This window comes from Malaclemys terrapin, chromosome 7, assembly GCF_027887155.1.
Source record: "Malaclemys terrapin pileata isolate rMalTer1 chromosome 7, rMalTer1.hap1, whole genome shotgun sequence".
Lineage (NCBI taxonomy): Eukaryota > Metazoa > Chordata > Testudines > Emydidae > Malaclemys > Malaclemys terrapin.
The window spans coordinates 122,364,077-122,386,262 of record NC_071511.1 but is presented as its reverse complement, the minus strand read 5'-3'; the positions used below and the strand labels follow the sequence as shown (position 1 = coordinate 122,386,262).

The 22,186-nt window shown below is 43.5% G+C and overlaps 1 protein-coding gene across 4 annotated transcripts in view; it reads right to left on the bottom strand.

The window, feature by feature from the left end:
- The window catches only part of CFAP43 (cilia and flagella associated protein 43), an 88,835-nt gene that overhangs the window by 20,165 nt on the left and 46,484 nt on the right, over nt 1–22,186 (bottom strand). For 3 of the 4 annotated variants that reach the window (XM_054036291.1, XM_054036292.1, XM_054036295.1), the window contains 7 exons: nt 19,943–20,020; nt 17,553–17,678; nt 16,890–16,994; nt 15,082–15,198; nt 14,519–14,731; nt 5,889–6,095; nt 4,084–4,173 (listed from right to left, as the gene is read on the bottom strand). In XM_054036291.1, coding sequence (XP_053892266.1) covers nt 4,084–4,173; nt 5,889–6,095; nt 14,519–14,731; nt 15,082–15,198; nt 16,890–16,994; nt 17,553–17,678; nt 19,943–20,020 — 936 coding nt within the window. The remainder of the gene's footprint in view (nt 1–4,083; nt 4,174–5,888; nt 6,096–14,518; nt 14,732–15,081; nt 15,199–16,889; nt 16,995–17,552; nt 17,679–19,942; nt 20,021–22,186) is intronic. The other variant, XM_054036294.1, reaches the window with a different exon arrangement.

The window sequence follows — 22,186 nt, the reverse complement described above, 5'->3', positions numbered from 1 at the left end:
AAGATTCAGAACTGTTTGCCCTGCACCCTGGAGACAAAGGTTGAGTTCGTTTAGGTGAGCAGTAATATCCGTTAGAAACATGAGCTTACACAGCCATTTGTCATCATCCAGTTCGGGGTAGTTTTGTTCTTTTTCCGACAAAAAGGCCTTGATTGCCTCAAAACAGTTTACAAAGCGCACCAAAACCTTGCCACGACTTAGCCACCGAATGTTGCTGTGAAGTGGGATGTCATTATAAGCACTGTCCATCTTTTCTAGCAGTGCTTGAAATTGTCTGTGAGTCAAAGCTGATGGAGCAACAAGGAAATTCACAATTCGCACCACTGTATTCATCACATTATTAAGCTCTGAATTAGAAATTTTTGCACACAGGTTTTCTTGATGGACGATACAGTGAAACTTGACTGTCGGATGGCCAATTTGATCTTCAAGTAACTTTACAAATCCCTTCTGTTTTCCAACCATGGCAGGAGCACCATCTGTTGTCACACAAAATATTTTTCTGATGTCAACTCTTCGTTCTTCAAAATGGTTTACAAAACTTTCCAGTATATCTTCCCCCCTTTGTTGTGCCATGCAGGGGTTTTAGGCAACAAAGTTCCTCTTGGATTTCATCGGAAGCACAATATCTTGCAACAATTGCCAAACGTGGAACGTCGTTTATATCCACGTTCTCATCAACTGCAACACTAAACACTGCTGTGTCTTTCAATGCAGTCGTCTGCTTTTCCTTAATGTTTTCTGCCATTTCACTTATGCGTCTCTCAACTGTCCTGGCAGAGACAGGCAGTTCTTTTATTCTAGATATGATTGTATCTTTATTTGGCAAATCATTGAACAAAATCTCCGAACTGCTGAGAAAAACTTCTTTTATATATTCCCCATCTGTAAACGGCTTTCCGTTTTTTGCAATTCACTGTGCAATCTTGTAACTTCCTTCTGTAGCTTGATTTTTACTTACACTTAAGCTTTTAAAAACTCTGCTTTGCTTCTCATAGGCTGCTACTGCCTTTTTGATTGATTCAGTCTTGTCTGCTTTGTCAAGAAAGATTTTCTCATGCTTCATTTCAAAATGTCGTCAAACACTTGATGTGCGACAAACAACACTTTCATAACAGAAAGCACAAATAGCACGGTCCTTCTTTTCAATAAATCCAAATGCGTCTGTCCAAGCAGGCTGAAATGATCGGACATCTAGCTTCGCTTTCTTAGGAGCTGCCATTTTGTCAAATGTTCCCTTCAACTCTCAGTGGGAAAAAAAATGGCAATAGAAGGCAGGCACAAGGTCAAACGTAGCGTGGTCTAAGATAAGCAATTTTAAGATGGGGGTGCTGAGCTGCATCCCCTCTTGCCTGGTGTGCAACCCTCACTGTCCCAGGCTGAGGACAGTGGGCCACAGCGGGGAGGCTGAAGGGGACTGATCCAAGGCCAGGAGCAGAGCCCAGGGTGGCCTGCTGGGACTCCAGGCCTGAAAGCAGGCTGAGCAAGGGCTGGAAACCAAGATTGGCGGCTGAGGTGAGTGGAGTAGATGGCTGGTAGACCTGAGCAGGGCTGGAGGCCTGGACCCTGTCTGCAAGAGAGCCACCAACCTGAAGCAAGGTGAGTAGAGCTGCGCGGTAGAGACCCCTGCTGGCGAGGGGCCAGCAGCCAGAACCCCAGAGCAGCGACTGGCTCAGCCCGCCACCACTCTGGGGTTTCTGCCCCCAGCTTCTGCCAGCTGAGGTCTCCGCCCGCTGCCAGCCTGGGGTTCCTTCACCCAGGCTGGCAGAGGGTGCTGAGTGGGACCAGCAGTGGGACCCCGGCTGGCAGGAGCCGGCAGCGGGAACTCCAGAGCGGGACGGGCTGAGCGGCTCAGCCTGCCACTGGCTCAGCCCGCCACCGCTCTGGGGTTTCCACCACCGGATCCTGCCAGCTGGGGTCTTAGCCCACTGCCAGCCTAAGGGAAGGAACCCCAGGCCAGCAGCGGGTGCTAAGTTGGACCCGCGGCGGGACCCCGGCTGGCAGGAGTTGGCAGCGGGAACTCCAGAGCGGCGGGGGGCTGAGCGGCTCAGCCCGTGCCATGAAAAATTGGCACGCGTGCCGTAGGTTGCCAACCCCTATACTAGAATGACTTATCTTGCCAAATGGAAGTGTTTTTCCATGTGGTCATCCTAACGAGGCCTCTCACCCGCTAGGTCACCTCTCCAGTCCATGCTGGAGTATCTGCTTCATCTGAAACAACGGGGCCTAGACACTTCGTTGATTAAGGTACACCTGGCAGCCATTTCCACCTTCCACCCTCTGGTGGATGGTAGGTCAGTCTTTTCATGAAATGCATGAAATGTCCATACGCTTCCTCAAGGGCTCAGAGAGACTTTACCCTCAAATTCATGAACTCATTCCCCGGTGGGACCTAAACCTGGTCCTGTCAAGGCTCATGGGCCCTCCCTTTGAGTTGCTGCCATCATGCCTTTTGTCATATCAATCATGGGAGGCCGGCTTCCTGGTAGCGATTACCTCAGCCAGGAGGGTCTCAGAGATCAGGGCCCTTACATCCGAACCCCTGTATACGGTGTTCTTTAAGGACAAGGTACAAATTTGCCCCCACTCCGCATTCCTCCCGAAGGTGGTTTTGCAATTTCATAGTAATCAGGCTATTTTTCTGCCAGTTTTCTTCCCAGAACTGCATAAGAATGTGGAGGAGGAGCATCTTCACATCTGGCCTTCTACATAGAAAGGACCATGCCATTCCGTAAATCCACGCAGCATTTTGTGGCAGTAGCAGACAGGATGAAAGGCCTATTAGTTTCAGCCCAGACAATTTCATCCTGGATCACTTCCTGCATTTGCACGTGCTATGAGGAGGTGGATGTCTCATCACCTGCCATCTTGACTGCTCATTTGATGAGAGCTCAGGCTTCATCAGCGGAGTTTCTGGCCTAGGTCCTAATCTTTTCAGGGTAGCAACCTGGTCATCAGTACATACCTTCTCCTCCCACCATGCCATCACCCAGCAGGCTACAGATGATGCCAGATTGGTAGGGCAGTGTTGCAAACCACATGTCCATGAACTCTGAACCTACCTCCTTGGGTACCACTTGGGAGTCACTTAACATGGAACGGACATGAGCAAAAACTCGAAGAAGAAAAAATGGCTACTGACCTTTCCATCATTTCTCTTTGAGATGTGTTGCTCATGTCCATTCCACGACCCATCCTCCTTCCCCTCAGTTGGAGTTAGCTGGCAAGAAGGAACTGAGAAGGTGTGGGGCTGGCTGGGCCCCGTATACTGGTGCATGAGCGCACAGCACTAGAGGGTATTAGAGCCAGCCCGACAGATACCACTCCGGCAACTATGCACGCGGTGTGCACACACCTAATGTGGAATGGACATGAGCAATACATCTCGAAGAACAAGAGTTACAGAAAGGTTAGGAACTGTTTTGTCAATGGGTGCACAGGCATGACCTACTTACTCTTATTAGGTGGTCAAGGTGTTGGCAGGTTAGTGTGAGGGAAGTTCCGTTATCACCGCCTATGTTATACCTATTCTGTGGCCAGATATTTCTTCAAGGCTGGCGCAGATACATCCTTTTTAAAGCCAGAGGGGACTATTGTGATCATCTAGTCTGAATCCTGCAAAACGCAGGCCAAAAAGCCTCACCCCAAAATTTCTGCATCAAGCCCATAACTTTTGATTGAGCTAGAGCATATCTTTTAGAACACTATCCAGGCTTAAAATCTGTCACGCTGACACCTTTCACCAACACTAAATATTTTTTTAAATAGCACCCCTAACTTAAACCCTTCCTTCCTCCATAAGAGCTGATTTAGTTGGGGGACTGGTCCTGCTTTGAGCAGGGGGTTGGACTAGATGACCTCCTGAGGTCCCTTCCAACCCTGATATTTTATGATTCTATGGTCTCTATTTAGTTCTGATTGTAAAGGATGGTGAAGGAACTGGACTGTAATATATTTAATTATAATTGCAATAATTCCCTAATGCTAAGTGAGTGGAATGTACCGATACAAAATTAACATTATTAAACAAAATGGAAGATAATGGAATATTTAGCAAGTAAAATACTGCTTCAACAAAAGTACCAGAGCAGCAAGACGTCTTTCCATTTCAATCTTAGCCATCATCTCCGCTTTTGCTCTCTGCTGTGGGGTAAGGTATTTTTCAACTTTAATCTGTGAAGACAAAGAGAATCAGCTCAGGTTTTCCTCTGGGTAGGTTCTTTCACAGAACTGACAATGAATTTTTAGAAAAACATAATAATATGGGCTAGCATGCTTATTTCTTTGTATCGCTGCTCTAAGTAATACTCCTCAAAATGTTCACTTTCTTGTGAAAATACAGTACAGATTTCTCTGTGTATAGTCCAAAAGCCATGCTCTACACTAATAAAACATAAGCTCTTTCCATTTTTTCTCCTGTAGATTGTGTTTTGTATGTTATGCATCTGGGTTTTGTGGTACACCTCTACCCCGTATAACGCAACCCGATAGAATACGAATTTGGATATAACGCGGTAAAACAGTGCTCCGGGTGGGTGGGACTGTGCACTCCGGTGGATTAAAGCAAGTTCAATATAACGCGGTTTCACCTATAATGCTGTAAGATTTTTTGGCTCCCGAGGACAGCGTTATATCGAGGTAGAGGTGTATTGGAATGGAGGGGACTGGAACATCTCCCTCATCTAACTAATCTAAAACCACACTACTAACATTACTCCCTTCCTTGTATCCCATCACTGACTCCTTTATCTGCTGTAGATTCAAGCTCCCTGTGTCCTCACCTTCACGGTTTTGTATTACTCTGCCTCCAGTTATAGTGCAACACTTAAGTCAAACATTAAAAGGCTCAAGTTTTGTTCTAGATCTAGAACCCTGGACTCTGAGTGCATTCTACATTTGGCAAAAATACCACCACTAGTGTGTATGTCACACAAAACAAGGTGATGTCATGTGGGTTTCCAGGACTAACATGATGTAGAGGAATGCACGAACCTGAAATGAAAGAGGATCCTGCAACCAAATCTCATTTTGGGAGAGAAGACAGAGAGAAAAAGTGTAGATCAGATGAATAGAGTAGTGTGTGCCAGGAATTCTGTGATGATTCATAACTTGCTAATTGAATTTAGAGGTACTATGCTACCTATGCTTTGACACCAAAGTGACAGATACTAGCATCTGCCGATTTGGGATATATTCAGACACTGTACTGAAGGCAGATGATTGCCTATGAAGACATCACATTGAAAAAACAAATGTGTGAAACAACATAAGAGACTTTCACTCTAAGTTCCATCACAATCCATCATAGATTTGCAGCAACAAAATTGTTACCATCTGATGGGTGTTCAATGACATATATGAAACAAAGTAGTGATCTCAGTCCGGTTTCTAGTGGCTAGGTATCCACTTCACAATTAACACCCTTACTGGTAACTACTGTATGGGACTCAGAGATGAACAGAGAAACTAAACCATGCTCTCTCTGCCACAGAGGTGGGCCCTCCAGGTCAGGGTTGGGGCATGTTGTCCAAGCACGGTAACTGTTTGAGTCTACTGTCCATGCCAAGCTGTACATGTTCTATGGATAAACAGAAGGCTTTGTTTTCCAGAGATGTTAGTCTAGCATCTTCACAAGCACAAAATTTAACTTTTTTACAGAGATTTTTTACAAATTTCTTTCCACTCTACAGACAGAATTATTCAGAATCTTCCACCAAAACCTGGAACATCCAAGGTAATGCAGAGTACAAAAAAGGGTGAATGTGTACATGGACACATCAGTTTTATGGCTACTTTCTTTATACTGACATAATGGCTTGAAATGATGGAGAACCAGAGAACTAAGTTTGCACAAGTGGATAAAAGGGAATGATTTATTTTTCAGATACCTCTGAATCCTGGACAGTGAGAGCGTGCTCTGGTATCTCATCATCTGTCAGAGCTGGCTCCCAGACCACCTCCTGGAGTTCGAGCTGTTCTACGATTTCTTGGATCCTCAGGTTCCTTTCCTTTACACGTGCAATCTCCTGCTCTTTCTGTCGAGCAACGGTGTCAAACTCCTTATTAAAGGCAGTTTTCACTTTGTAAATGATGTCCTGAAATACCACACAAGGAAATGGCAACACTGAAAGGGTCACATCCTTCTTGACTGGACACCACTCACCAACAAGTCAGAGGACAGAAAACCAAGTGTGCCTATGTGTGTAAACTACCACACCTCCTTCATAATAGCCCTAAATGCAAAATTCTAGTTTTATTAAGCATGTGAATGCTAACTGAGATGGGGAAAATGGCAGGCGGCGCTAAAGCTTATTTCTTCTGATTTCTTAGAACTATTCCATGCCTTTTCTGATACGTCATACCATCTGGCAAAGCTGCTGTTGTAAATAACACTGTCAAAAATAGATTAAAAAAATTAGGCAAACATTGGTTTCTAACCTGTGAATACATGATTAGAGACTATAAGACAAGACATATACACAAGGCAGCAGAGTTTAGGTTGTGTGGGCAATCTTAATTTTATTTCCTGCTTTTGAGTGCTGTAGTCTGCAAACTTAAAATTGCTTCTGAATGGAACTGCATCATATAGTACATATTTATGCACATAAAGTACCAATGAAATTATTAAGTGTTTCAAGTGTGTGAAACAAAGCAGAGGCCAAATAATGATTTTTAAAAGCCTGTATTCTAAGTGGATAAAGTCTTTCTTCAGTCTATATAATTTATCTCAATGAAGAGAACTGGATTATTAAGAAGAAAAATATGCATCTTTCTTATTATGCCTATTATGCTAGAATGAAACATAATCAGTGGTTGAATTAGGCTATTCAAAATGCATGTTTCAAGATAACTAGCCACATACAATTTGTGTGTAACGATAAATATTTTTGTTCATGATTGTCTAACCTATTTCTGGCATAATCAGTAATAAAGCTGTGTGGCAGGTGAGATACAATTCAGCAGAAAGAGAAGGTTACTCACCCTGTGCAGTAACTGAGGTTCTTTGAGATGGGGGTCTCTGTGGGTGCTCCACTTCAGGTGTTGGTGCGTCCCTGTGCCTTTGATCAGAGAATTTCAGCAGCAGTGTCTGTCCGGGTCGCACACGCTCAGTGGTTTGAGCATTGACCTGCTAAACCCAGGGTTGTGAGTTCAATCCTTGAGGGGGCCATTTAGGGAACTGGGGTAAAAATCTGTCTGGGGATTGGTCCTGCTTTCAGCAGGGGGTTGGACTAGATGACCTCCTGAGGTCCCTTCCAACCCTGATATTCTATGACTCCCCATCTCACACTGCTGTCGGTGCCTATCTAGCGTGCGCTAACCAACCCGCCTTGGTTCCTTTTCTACTGTAGAGTCTGGAAATTGAACTCCAAAGTAGAGAGGAGGAGGGGAGGTAGTGGAGCACTCACAGGGACATGGACATCCATCTTGAAGAACTTCAGTTACTGAACAAGGTGAGTAACCTTCTCTTCTTCTTGGAGGAACATCCCTGTGGGTGCTCCACTTCAGGTGACTATCAGGCAGAGCCCCACATTGGATGGAAGGGGCTACAGAGTTGCTTGTGTAAGCGATGATAACACTATAAGACCTAGGAATGCATCCGATCTTGAACTCTGGTTGATTACAAAACACTACGCCAACATGTGTGCGGAAGCCCAAGTGGCCGCTTTAAATGTGTCTATGATTGGTATGTTGTTTAGAAAGGTCACTGAGGTTGAAAGTGATCTGGTAGAGTGAGTTCTGATCTCTGATGGGCATTGCAGATTCTTTTGTTGATTACAGAAGTGGATGCACCCAGAGATCCATTTAGATAGTCTCTGTGTAGAGCTAGCGGAGCCTTTAGAACATGGAAATGGAAAGCCTCGGAGATTTTCGGAAAAGCTTAGTTCTGTCGAGGTAGAATGTTAGTGCACACCCAATGTCTACAGTATGTAGTACTGAGTCCTGCACGTTCCCGTGTGGTTTGGAGAAGAATGAGGGAAGATGGACTGGTTGATTTATGTAGAAGGAGGAAGACACTTTAGGTAGAAATTTTGGGTGGGGTCTTAGTGTGACCTTGTCCTTGAAAAAGATGGTGTAAGGTGGATGTGCCATGAGGGCCCCTAATTCGCCCACTGGGTGGGCTGATGTGATAGCCACTAAGAACACCATCTTCATCAATAGATGCATCAGAGAGCATGTTGCTAAAGGTTTGAATGGGGGTCCGGTGAGGCAGCAGAACACTAAGTTCAAGTCCAAAGGTGGAGTAGGTACACACACTTCAGGGTAAAATTCCACTGGTCTACAATTTTTGAGAAGTCGTCTGCTTCAGAGATAAAATGTGCTATTTATTATGTATTTTGATGTGCTGAATTCAAATATGACAATTAAAACAACTGATTGGCTACTGTTTCTAAGATATTTAAGTTTTTACATTTTATGTCTATGTATATTGTGTAGATAGTAGAGTTTTAATCATAAATTGTAAACCTAAGTCTTTTCATGTGTTTATGGTTGCTTTACATGATAATATTTCACCTGTCTTGTTTATGTAACACTTTAAAAATCAGCAAAAGGGTTATATAAATAAAATTTATTATGAAACAAAAGGCAAAAAACTATTATATACATAGTTTAGTCCTATTCAGTGTCTACTCGGCACTTCTTGGCTTGTCTCTTGTATTCATTAAATGGAGCATCTCTTGTCACTGTCCAGCAATAGTCTGCAAGCATTGATGGGCTCCATTTGCCCTGATAGCGTTTCTCCATTGTTGCAATGTCCTGGTGAAATCGCTCGCCGTGCTCGTTGCTCACTGCTCCGCAGTTCGGTGGAAAAAAATCTAGATGACAGTGCAAAAAATGTATCTTTAGTGACATGTTGCAACCAAGGCTTTTGTATGCCTTGAGGAGGTTTTCCACCAACAACCTGTAGTTGTCTGCCTTGTTGTTTCTGAGAAAATGTATTGCCACTAACTGGAAGGCTTTCCATGCCGTCTTTTCCTTGCTACACAGTGCATGGTCAAATGCATCATCTCGAAGAAGTTCACGAATCTGAGGACCAACAAAGACACCTTCCTTTATCTTAGCTTCACTTAACCTTCGAAATTTTACACGGAGGTACTTGAAAGCTGCTTGTGTTTTGTCAATGGCCTTGACAAAGTTCTTCATCAGACCCAGCTTGATGTGTAAGGGTGGTAACAAAATCTTCCTTGATTTAACAAGTGGTGAATGCTGAACACTTTTCCTCCCAGGCTCCATTGACTGTCGGAGTGGCCAATCTTTCTTGATGTAGTGGGAATCTCTTGCACGACTATCCCATTTGCAGAGAAAACAGCAGTACTTTGTGTATCCAGTCTGCAGACCAAGCAAGAGAGCAACAACCTTCAAATCGCCACAAAGCTGCCACTGATGTTGGTCATAGTTTATGCACCTCCAAAATTGTTTCATGTTGTCATAGGTTTCCTTCATATGGACTGCATGACCAACTGGAATTGATGGCAAAACATTGCCATTATGCAGTAAAACACCTTTAAGACTTGTCTTCGATGAATCAATGAACAGTCTCCACTCATCTGGATTGTGAACGATGTTGAGGGCTGCCATCACACCATCGATGTTGTTGCAGGCTACAAGATCACCTTCCATGAAGAAGAATGGGACAAGATCCTTTTGACGGTTACGGAACATGGAAACCCTAACATCACCTGCCAGGAGATTCCACTGCTGTAGTCTGGAGCCCAACAGCTCTGCCTTACTCTTGGGTAGTTCCAAATCCCTGACAAGGTCATTCAGTTCACCTTGTGTTATGAGGTGTGGTTCAGAGGAGGAGGATGGGAGAAAATGTGGGTCCTGTGACATTGATGGTTCAGGACCAGAAGTTTCATCCTCTTCCTCTTCCTCGTCTGACTCAAGTGAGAATGATTCTGGTACATCAGGAACTGGCAGTCCTTCTCCTTGGGGTACTGGGCGTATAGCTGATGGAATATTTGGATAATGCACAGTCCACTTTTTCTTCTTTGACACACCTTTCCCAACTGGAGGCACCATGCAGAAGTAACAATTGCTGGTATGATCTGTTGGCTCTCTCCAAATCATTGGCACTGCAAAAGGCATAGATTTCCTTTTCCTGTTCAACCACTGGCAAAGATTTGTTGCAGAAGTGTTGCAGCATATGTGTGGGGCCCACCTCTTGTCCTGATCTCCAATTTTGCAGCCAAAATAAAAGTGATAGGCTTTCTTAACCATAGTGGTTATACTGCGCTTTTGTGATGCAAAAGTCACTTCACCACAAACATAGCAGAAGTTATCTGCACTGTTCACACAAGTACGAGGCATCTCTGCTCACTTTGGCTAAACAGAAATGTGTCTCTTTGCAAAATCAAACACTGACAAATAAGAGAGCACGACACTGTATGATTTCTAGAGCTGATATAGGGCAATTTGTTCAGCAGAGTGATGTAAGCTTTGTTATGATTGCATCATCCATGACTTCTAGGAATAACATGATGCAATTCATATCATGTATGACGCAATATCAGCTTCAGATTGCATCATTCATTGTTTTGCCTAAAAAGCAAGTACTGTCCAAACCCAGTCATAGATTTATTCATAGATCCAGTCAAAGATGTATTTTAGTCATTTCTGGTTTAAATTGAGATCCCTTCCCTTTATAACTCACTTATCCTCCGCCATTCCCAAGTCAAGGGTCGTATATACTGACCCAATAACATATCTTGAAAACTAGAGCCAATCAACAGTTTTAAGCATCATTTTTGTTCTCAGTGACCCAGAATTAGTAAAGTTTGACTACATTTATTTCAGAAGCATTTTGGCTGTAGAGCAGTGAATTCTTGATACCCGCAAGGAAATGTTTGGTGATCAGATGGGCAAATATCAATATCCTGTCAAACTTGTGGTGAAAACATGAATAGCCCGCGAGATGTATCTTGATCGAGCTAATGGAGTGTCCAGATGTCTTTAGTCTTAAAATATAGTCCAATACCAAGGGTAGGGGTGCAGAAATGGCACTAATTTGTTTGTTCTGGTACCATATGTAGAACCTCTTCCATTTGTGAAGGTAAATATTGTGCATGGTTGTCCTTCTACTGTTTAGTAATATGTCTTTAACTTGTTCTGAACATGCTAGTTCATCATGATGGAACCATATAGGAGCCATGCTCTGAGATGAAGTCTCTCCAGGTATGGGTGGTGAACCTGTCCAGCATCCTGTGAGAGAAGGTCTGGCAGAAGTGGAAGGGTGTGTGGTGTGCATACCATCATCTGCAATAGGTACAAGTACCAAGTCTGTCTGGGCCACATTGGGGCTATCAATATGACTTTGGCCTTATTGGTACATATTTTGTGTATCACCCTCGATAACAGAGGGATCGGGGGAATACGTATCACAGGGGTGCTGAGGAGGAAGGCATCACTCAGGGATTGGGGCCCCAAACCTGCTCTCAAGCAGAATTGTGGGCATTTGTAGTTCTGGGATGTTGTGACAAGGTCGATGGATGGGTGACCCCAGTGTTTGAAGAATATGTTCTGTAGGACAACATTGTTTAGTTCCCATTCATGATCCCAGGAAAATTCTCTGCTCAGTGTATCTGCAGTAGTATTTTGATGACCTGGAAAGTCGAGGCTGAGATTCTGACGTGCCGGATAAACAATAGTTCCATAGCTTCGGTGCATAGGGAGTGTGAATGCACCCCTCCCTGTTGGTTTATATAAAACATGCAGGCAATGTTGTCTGTATTGTGACAAAGTCAGGCAGAACAGCTGCAAAAGGGTTCTGGAAGGCCGATATGTTAGCCCTAGAATGTTAAAGGCCCTTTTTCCTACAAGCTGAGAAGGGGTTACCTCAGATCAATTAGGGACACCTGAATCCAATTAAGGGCTGCCTGAGGCCTTTAAAAAACCCTCCTCTGGGCAGAGACAAGCAGGGAGAGAGAGAGAGAGAGAGAGAGAGACGCTATTACCAGACTAGTGGCAGCAGGGAAATAAGCTTCTCAGAGTAAACCTGAGAAACCTCTTGTGAGCAGGGTGTATGGTAACATGTAAATAGGCGTCTTGGAGGTCGAGGGCCGAAAACCAGTCTCCCTGTTCCAGTGCTGGTATTATTGTTGCTAGTGTGACCATCTGGGACGGCTGGACCTTTACAAATCTGTTGAGTTTTCTGAGGTGTAGAGTAGGCCTCCATCCTCCATACTGAGGATAAGGAATGAGCCAGAGACTGCTTCTTTTTCGGTGGCTCTTTAGAAGGAGAAGTTGCTGCTCTTTTCCTTGTTACTTTTTGTGAGGAATGAGCCTTCCTCTGAGAGGAGGGTGAAGCCTCCGGAGAATGCTGTCCAGAGGGGATCTGCTGGCTGGGATCAGATGCCGGGTGCAGAGACTTTGCCATAAGGATACATTTTAGATGCAGGTCTCTGTCCTTCCTGGCAAGCCTTTAAGTTGCTGCAGTGAGAACACTTTTGTGGGATGTGTGTCTCACCTAAGCATCGCACGCATAGAAAAGGACCGTCCGATACCAGGATCGCTTCCTGGCAGGAAAGGCAGCACTTGAAGCCCAGTGAACCAGGCATGGCTTGAACTATGGCAGTTCAGCCCTGAGTGTGAACATGAATTATGGTAAGGGTAAGAAATACATGAAAAAAAATTTTTATAGAAAAATAATAGAGGAAGAAAAAGGGTAAGTAAATATAACTAGTAAACAAACCATTAATCTAACTATTCTACACAGTAAATAAAGATATCAGCTATCACACTGCTGGGATCTCCTCTCAGGCCGAGGATAGTTGAGAAGGAACTGAGGGGGGTCGGGTCATGGCTCTTCTCTGAATCCTCTCCAATTTATCAACATCCTTCTTGAATTAAGGGCACCAGAACTGGACACACTATTCTAGCAGCAGTTGCCCCGGTGCCACAAACAGATAAAATAACTTCTCTACTCCTACTTGAGATTCCCGTTTATGCATCCCAGGATCACATTAGCTCTTTTGGCCACAGCATCACATTGGGAGCTCGTGTTCGGCTGATTATCCACCACAACCTTCCAATCTTTTTCAGTGTCACTACTTCCCAGGATAGAGTCCTGCATCCTATAAGTATGGCCTGCATTCTTTGTTCTTATACAGGTATATACATGGACATTTAGCTGTATTAAAATGCCCACTGTTTGCTTGCACCCAGTTTACAAAGAGATCCAGACCAATCTGAATCAGTGACCCGTGACTCTCTATTATTTACCACTCCCCCAAGATTTGTGTCATCTGCAAAGTTGATCAGTGATTTTATGTTTTCTTCCAGATAATTGATAAAAACTAGGATAGGGCCAAGAACTGATCCCTGTGGGGCTCCCCCAGAAACACATCTGATAATTTCCCCTTTACAATTACATTTTGAGACCTATCAGCTAAAGTTTTCTAAACAAAATGTCATGTGCTACCAAGTCAAACGCCTTACAGAAATCTAAGTATATTACGTGCATACGATTGCCTTTATCAACTAAACTTGTAATTTCATTTAAAAAAAAAAAGCAGGTTTGACAGAATCTGTCATCTATAAATCCATGCTGATTTGCATTGATTACATTATCCGCCTTTAATTTCTTATTAATCGAGTCCCACATCAGCCACTCCATTATCTTGCCCAGGATTGATGTCAGGTTGACAGGCCTATAATTTCCCAAGTCATCCTGTTTATCCTTTTTAAAAACCTGACACACTAGCTTCCTTCCAGTCTCCTTGAACTTCCCTGGTGCTCCAAGACTGGTTGAAAAGCATCATTAATGGTCCAGCATGCTCCTCGGCCAGCTTTTTTAAAACTCGTGGATGCAAATTATCTGGACCTGCTGATCTTACAATGCCTCACTTTCGCAGCTTCTGAGAGATACTAGTGAAATGGAAAGAGTGTTATCACCATATGATGAGAATGGAAAGAGTGTTATCACCATATGTTGAGACTATATAATCTGTTTTTCCCCAAATACAGAACACCTCTATATTTTTTGCATTATTATTGATAATTCAACCATTTGCATCTAGTAAGGGAACAATATCATTGTCAGGATCTTTTTGTTCCCAATATATTTTAAAAACTCCTTCTCATTGTCCTTAACTCTGCTGGCCATAGATTTCTCCTTGTATCCCTTTGTTTCCCCATATCAATGTTCTACAATTCCTAGCATATACTTTATATTCATTTCTATCAACTTCCCCTTTCTTCCATTTGCTATATATTATATTTTAATTTTGTATAGCTACCTTCACTTCCCCTCTAAACCATATCGGTTTTTTTAACCAGCAAAGTTTTCTTCCTCAGTTGTGGGATTGTGGCTTTTTAGGCATCTAGTAAGGAGTTCTTAAATAACGGAGATATCTAGGGATTTAAACAAGGGTGGAGTACTGAGATGGGAGGAAAAGGAAAACTTTCATTCAGCAGAAAAGTATATTGCTGAGAGAGACTCTAACAGCAACTCTGATTGGCTGAGAACCTGTATATGTGATAGTATCAATGCAATAACATGAATGTATGAAGAGGTCACCTGCAGTAATATGATCTGATTAATCTTCTCCTCCCTGGTGTGCAGGTCCATTTGGTGGTACAAAATGGAGGTGTCTCCCCCAAACTGAGCACTCAGGCTCCCGATCAGGGAATTGGAGGTGCTCTCATCAGTCACAGCTTCTTCTTCCACCTTCTCCCCTTCCTCCTTAGGTGGTACAGCCTGAGACTGAAACTCAACAATCTCCTTCCGAATCTGAATATCCAAAAACACAGCAGGTTGATCAACTGTATACATTATTATCTCAGAATCATTTGTGTAGAAAAGGCCCCTTAGTCCTTCCATTTATAGCTAATAGGATTCCTAAAAGTAATCAGTTCAAGAGGGACAATTCTACAATTAACCCCTAATTCTAGGATGTAGACGAAATGCTTAAAATGAAATATATTTTTGTACTAAAATAAACAATGCCTTTTATTTGGGCTACTAATGGAGCTTAGAAACAAACGCCTACCTGTTTAAGCATAGCTAAGATGCTCTTGAAGAAGGCCCAGAGTTAACATATTTTCCTACTTTTTTGGGGAGTTGGAGGAGTGAGATTGTACCTTAAGATCAGCTGACTCAATCTTCTTTAACTGCAGTACCCTTTCCAAGGCTTCCAACTCTTCTTTACTACGTTCTTTCATTGGGTAATTCGTCACCTTATAGGCTGCATGGAAGCACTTGTAAAATGAGAAAAAAAGGCTAGAATAAAATTTCCCCAGTTAAAACACCATTTAGTTCAGCTGTTCTCCAACAAGTTGGTAAACAGTTACAGTGACTTGGCTTTATTGCTATGAATAAAATTGAGGAGTAATCATAAGGAATACAAAATATTGGAGGGTCTTGAGAAGTTAAAATAAAGTTGATTTAAATGTCTTCAAAATTAAAAAAAAAAAAAACAACACTCAAGAACCTGACCCTGTGCTCCTTACTCAGGGAGTTTTACTGGAATTAGAGTGCAGGATTGAGGCTTAGGTTTGCCCTATCTTTGGGATCGTCTGAGATCTTCTTTTTATTTGTCCAATCATTGTTCTTCTATTTAATTTATAGGCTCAGTTGGGGTGGGAGTTGCCTTTCTTTGTGTTTCTAGCAGCACTTAACAAATAATACAAATATAATACCAGTTAGCTTTGGTAAATGCTAATCTACTTCAGAAGCTCCTTGTTCTAGCAAGCTGCATAAAGGAATTCTGTAACAAAGTGGAATTTCAGGGTTGCTTGTTTGCAAATCAACACCCAATGCTCCTCCAACTCAGAACTGCGCAGTTCTCCAAACTCGGGGTGGGGGGGATATCGAAAGGTTTGTATGTAGAGCTGGGTAAATTTTTTCACATTAATAGTTATTTACTGAAAAATGCAGTTTTGATTGACTCAAAACTATTTGCAAATTGTACCTGATAATTTTGGCTGAGAAAATTTTTTTGAGAGCAACCTTTAGAAAAAATGAGTGAATAGATTACAGTCGATTCACATAAAACAAATTAAAAACAGAACAAGGAGCAAAAGTAAATGTTTCTATATATGAATAGATGAAATACTATTTTCTAGCACATTATTAGAACTGTATAACTAGATTCAATTTTCAGAGTAACAGCCGTGTTAGTCTGTATCCGCAAAAAGAAGAACAGGAGTACTTGTGGCACCTTAGAGACTAACAAATTTATTAGAGCATAAGCTTTCGTGGACTACAGCCCACTTCTTCGGATGCATCCGAAGAAGTGGGCTGTAGTCCACGAAAGCTTATGCTCTAATAAATTTGTTAGTCTCTAAGGTGCCACAAGTACTCCTGTTCTTCTTTTTGTAGATTCAATTTGACTCCACATCTCCTACCTCACAGATGCGTAATCACTAGACTATACAGTTGTTCTCAGGGCATCTTTCTTTGGCCCAATGAATATTTAAGCATTCATAGAAAGTGGAACAGGTTCAACAGGAGAGATTCAGAGCAACCCATCCCAGTATAACCCACTCACCTGGCAGGAGAGAGCTTTGAGTTCAAGTTCCTGCTCCAGAATGGGGATTCAAACCTGGGTCTCCCACATCCTGGCCAGGTGCTCTAGCAACTGTGCTAAAGGTTCAAAGCGGGAATGTATGCATACATGTTATCTGAAGCTGGCTCAGAACAGACTTTGCTGACAAATTCCAAACATTTTCAAAACCAAACTGGGTATTTTTCCTGATCTTTTGGTTTTCTGGCTGACCTGAAAATAGTCGCCCAGCTCTAGTTGTATGTGTTTTGGGAAGCAGCAAGTTCTTTCCCATATGCTCTGCAAGCCCAGATTGTGGTAAACTTCCTGCATACTTAGCCTCAATACCTTTATGAGTCCCAAACTACAGGGGAAAGTATGAAATAAGGTGACAGTAGAAGTTACCTTAATTGCACGACCTTTTATGGACATGGAGTCCCAGCATTCCTTTTTGATGATGTCACGCAGATAGCATTTAGCTAGATTCTCCATCTCAATCGCCTTCCTTACCTTTTGGGATTTTGGGGAGGAGTCGGGGGGGGGGGGGAGAGGAGAGGGCGGAGAGAGAAAGAAGTATAGGATGCAAAATAAAGCAATTTTCAATGGGTCCCTCAAGTAAACATCGCAGACATTCTGCATTACTAGTACTCGGCACTAAAAACACTGTAGTACTTTGCATCATCAAACCACACCACAAATATTAAACATTTTACAGCAGAAAAAGGCAGAGAGGTTAAGTGATGTGCCCAAGGTCACTGTGGGAAAGTCAGAGGTTAGAACTCAGTAGTTCTTGGCACAGACCAAGACACAAATTTGTTTTTTGACTGCAAGATCGGTTCAATAACCAACCCGATCCATTCACTTCAAGGAGATCTTTTGTAATGCTAATGTATGTATTTATTTAATGATAGTGGGGCAATCACATTTAGGCTGCTACTTAATTTAACACCTTACAAACTTTTCTGCTTGGATTTGCTCCTTTCGTGCTCTCTCTCTCTTTGTTCCTACCTAATCCTCTCTCCCTTCCATTCCTATCATTTAAAACATTTTCACGCCATTCTACCATACCCTGGCCACTTCTTGTTCACTCTCCGCCTGCAGCCTTTCCTGTTCTTCGATGTCCAGGTTGAATTCCTGCTGGTCCAGTCTTTCAATATCAGGCACCTGTTCATTTTCAAACATCATTTCCTGAATCTGAATTTTATTAAAAAAGTACAAGGAGCAAAAGTGAATTCAGCTGTACATGAATAGAAGGAATACTATTTTCTAGCACATTATTAGAACTGTGTATCAAGGGCTTTTCTACACTTACATTTTAGAGTGCTCTAACTTGCTGGCTCAGGGGGGTGAAAAATCACCCCCCTGAGCGCAGCAAGTCTGAACGCTTTAAAGTGCTAGTATAGACAGGCTCCGAGCGCTGGGAGCTCCTCTCTCCCAGCGCTCGCGCGCGACCACACTCGCACTTCAAAGCATTCCCGCGGCAGCACGTTGAAGTTTCCAGTGTAGACGTACCCTCAGATAAGAGCTGTTCTATAAATTACCAAACTTTTAACTACCCTCATGTAGATTTCACAATCTCAGCTGAAGAGCTGTATATACATGGGGGTTTATATATATATATATATATATATATATATATATATAATATTTTTGTTCCTCTTTCTTTATGCTGGTTTAGATGTGACATTTGAAATTAGTATCTGTGTTCCTTTTAAGAATGATTATTTATTGTACAGCACGCTCAGTATTCTGGCTATGAGCACTTAAAAGAAATAGCTTATTTGCATTTTTGTATGGTTGTCTTAATTCATGTAACTTGAATACCTTTCATAACATGAGTATGAGTTTGCCAACTTTGTAAAGAAAATGTATTTATTTTGAGTAAAGTGAAAATCACTTATATAAATATTAGTACTAATAAATATCCATTTCTTTTATTTGACAGCAGGCATTTTTAAAGAGACATTGCACAAGACATAGGACTGACACAAATTACTCCCTGTAGTGAGTCGGTGTGGCTCCCCTCCTGTCCGGAAGAGGGAGCCCACGTGCAGGCACCAGAGTGGGTGGGACCACCACCGCCTGTCCCCGCCCCCCGGAAGTCAAGGGGCGGGACAGGAAGTATAAAGGCCGGCCGCCAGAGCTCAGTCGGCGGCCAGCCACCGGAGGGAGCAGACGTGCGGCCGGGAGCTCCCGGCCAGGAGACCGTCGAAGACCGAGGCCTGGACCCTAGCTGGCCTGAGCTACCCCGGGCCCGCTACGAGGAGGAGCCGCCGGAGCCCGTTCACGCCCGCTACTGGGAGAATCCCTGGGAACCGCCCCCCACTAACCCTGAGGGTGAGACTGGACCTGAACCCCTTCGCCCCTGCTGCTATCCAGAGGAGCCGCCTGAGGACCATTGGCCGGACTTCCCGGCAGAGCTACCAGACTTGCCGCCGAGCCCGGGCAGAGAGGAGCCCATGCAGGTGGACTGGCCCGATCCCGGCGCAACGACCGAGGTAGGCTTTGAGGGGGATCACGGAAGTAGCCCGGGGGTAGCCGACCCCGGTCCGGCTGTAACTGAGTGTGAGCCTATGTCAGTGTGTTGCGGTCTGGATACCCCACTGACCAGCAGCGGCAGCAACCGCTGTTAGGGCCCCGGGCTGGAACGCAGTGGAGTGGGTGGGCCTGCGTTCCCCCCTGCCACCCTCCGCACGGGTGGCAGGCTTCCCCCTCACCCAACGCTCGGCTACAGAAGCCTAGGCGTACCTTATTTGAACTATTTGCTCGCTCAGCCCCTGCAACAAGGGCCTGAGCCTAACTGTGTTTGCCCCGCCCTGATCCAGGGTCTGGGCTTTGAACTATTTGCTCGCTCAGCCCCTGCAACAAGGGCCTGAGCTAACTGTGTTTGCCCCGCCCTGATCCAGGGCCTGGGCTCTGACTGCCTGCTCGCTCAGCCCCTGCAACCAAGGGCCTGAGCTAACTGTGTTTGCCCCGCCCTGATCCAGGGCCTGGGCTCTGACTGCCTGCTCGCTCAGCCCCTGCAACCAAGGGCCTGAGCTAACTGTGTTTGCCCCGCTCTGATCCAGGGCCTGGGCTCTGATCTATTTGCTCGCTCAGCCCCTGCAGTCAAGGGCCTGAGCTTTAACTGTGGTGGCTCCGACTCTGCACTAAAGAGCCGGAGTCTCGGGACTAACTGACTGCTTGTTCCCACAGTAGTGAGTCGGTGTGGCTCCCCTCCTGTCCGGAAGGGTCGAGCCCCGGCTAGGACCTACTACACTCCCCTTTTGAAGTAAAAGGGGAACTCAAGTCTGGTTCCTGGTATGCTCCTAGTGCAGCGCACCTATGTGCTATGCCTTGCTCAGGGCTTGGAGCCTAGAGCTGGTAGGTATTATTAAAGCATCCGTGGAAGCAAACTAAAGGTGGCAGGTGGAACCAATTTCCCTGGAAGCAACTTGTGAACAGTCTCAAACACTCACAGTTTTACGGAGCTTTTTAATTCCTTTTTTCAGTTCTTTCCTCTTGTCAGCAAACTTCTTGATCTCTTCTTTGATGGCCTAGGTGCAATAAATATATGATTGAAGGAAGAAAGTAGAACAAGAAAAGAAATGAAATGACTAAACAGATTATCTATTGAGGAAATAAATCACGTAACGTCCTTCCCCCCAATAACACTGAACCAGTGAAGGATTAACAACCAGCAAGCTAGGTGACCTGTAAGCAACTCTTAAGGAGCTATCAAATGGGTATTGCAATGGTAAACAGAACCATTCCTTACAGATAGTTATCAAAGGCATGTTAAGTAGACTAGAATTTTTAATGTTTGCCTGTATTGTTAGAGAAGGATAGATGCTAAGTGTATTTGTCTGTGTTTACCTATATCTTGTTAGAAGTTTAACAATGTAACCAGATTAGTTTGTAGATGCTAATTCCCTTTCACGTCTTAATTGCATTATATTATGCATGCGGATGGTTCAGTTAACCTTAAGATCAAAGATGTAAAACACTGCAAGAAACTAATAATATTATTTACATTGTCTTCAGCTTAATGCTATAATGAAGTACCGGCTAATTGCATTATGTGAATGAATGCAACTAATTTACCAGTGTATGCAGAGTAAACAGATGATTAGCTTCAAAGCAATAATCCTGCTGTGACAAAAGGCTTGTCAGCTTGCTAGGGAGCTATAAAGGATAGCCATAGGCTTGATCTCGCCATTTCAGGTCTGCTTAAATTTTAACAGGGATGGTCTAAAAAAACCCATAGACTTTGGTCTCCAGGTTTACCCTGGAATTCTCATGGAAGAACTGGAACAGACGATACTCCTGGACCACCTATTGGACTATAACCTTTTAAATTGATTCCAGAAAGACTTTTAAACATCAGCAGCCGCACCGTCTCTGCTATGAAATTGACCTAAGGACTTTACCCATATTTGTATGTATATTAGTCTTTTAACCTTTTGCAACTCTTTTCTTTCTTTCCCTTTTATTATTAAAACCTTTAGTTTTAGTTACTAAAGGATTGGCATCAGTGTGATTATTGGGTAAGATCTGAGACTCATATTGACTGGGGGATCCATGTCTGATCTTTTGGGACTGGTGAACCAGGTTTTCAGTAACCACTCACTATATTAGATTTGGTTGTCTGGATGGAAGTTAAGGGCTGGAATGCTTAACGGGGACTGGATTTGGCTTCCTGGTGACCAGTGTGGTATTACAGATGCTGTTTTGTTACTGGCTTGGTGAATCTAATTATAGAATAAGCCACCAGTTTTGGGGATTGGCTGCCCTATTCCTTGCAGTGTGTCCCTAGTATGCCATCCTCAGTGTGGCCCATCCAGGCACCCAATCACCGCCCCCCCCCCCCCCCATGGGATTATTGATTGCAAATAACAAACAACACCCAAACATCTTGTTGGACCCAATTCTGTAGTCCTTATTCACAAGAATAATCCTAACTCACAGGAGAACTCCCCTTGAAATTAAGAGGATTGCTCATGGCAGCAAAGATTTTTTTCACCTGGGGCATTCCAAGCTACCAGACTCGTCTCTCAGGTGGTGGAAGAGGGAACCTCATACATAGGATGGGCTGTTCAGAATATACTGAATTAGTAGCCATGGGACCTACAGTTGTGAGTCGGGTTAACTACCACTCCACGTAAAAAAATCACTAGTTATTGAAACAATCCAGCTACAAAAATCTGTTTGAACTAGTCAATTTGGAGGAGATTATGGAATCCGATTGGCTTTTTGGAATCAAATTGACAATGAATGAGTCTGAATGGAAGAATGAAAGCGGTGGACAAAACCTGTGAGGGACTTCATCACTTGAAACAAGAGATGTGAGCAGTTAAAATTAAAACTAGAATTGAGCACTGGAATGTAAGAACCATGTAAGACAGTGGCAAATTGAGTCAGGTAGTCAGAGAAATGACTCAGTTTAATACTAGTATTCCTGAAGTGGAGCAAAATGAGATGGGCAGGTTGTGGAAGACTCCATTCAGAGGGCATCACAGTATTCTGTTTAAGGCAAGATGACATTGACACAGAGTACAAATACTCCTCGACAAAAAGGCAACACGTTTACACCAGTCAATTCACAAATTATAAGGGCATGTTGTATTACAAACACGCTAAAACAATTATCATCCAGTGTTACACACCTACCAGGATCCTGATGGACAAGTAACAGATATTCTACAACAAGTTGCAAGACGTGC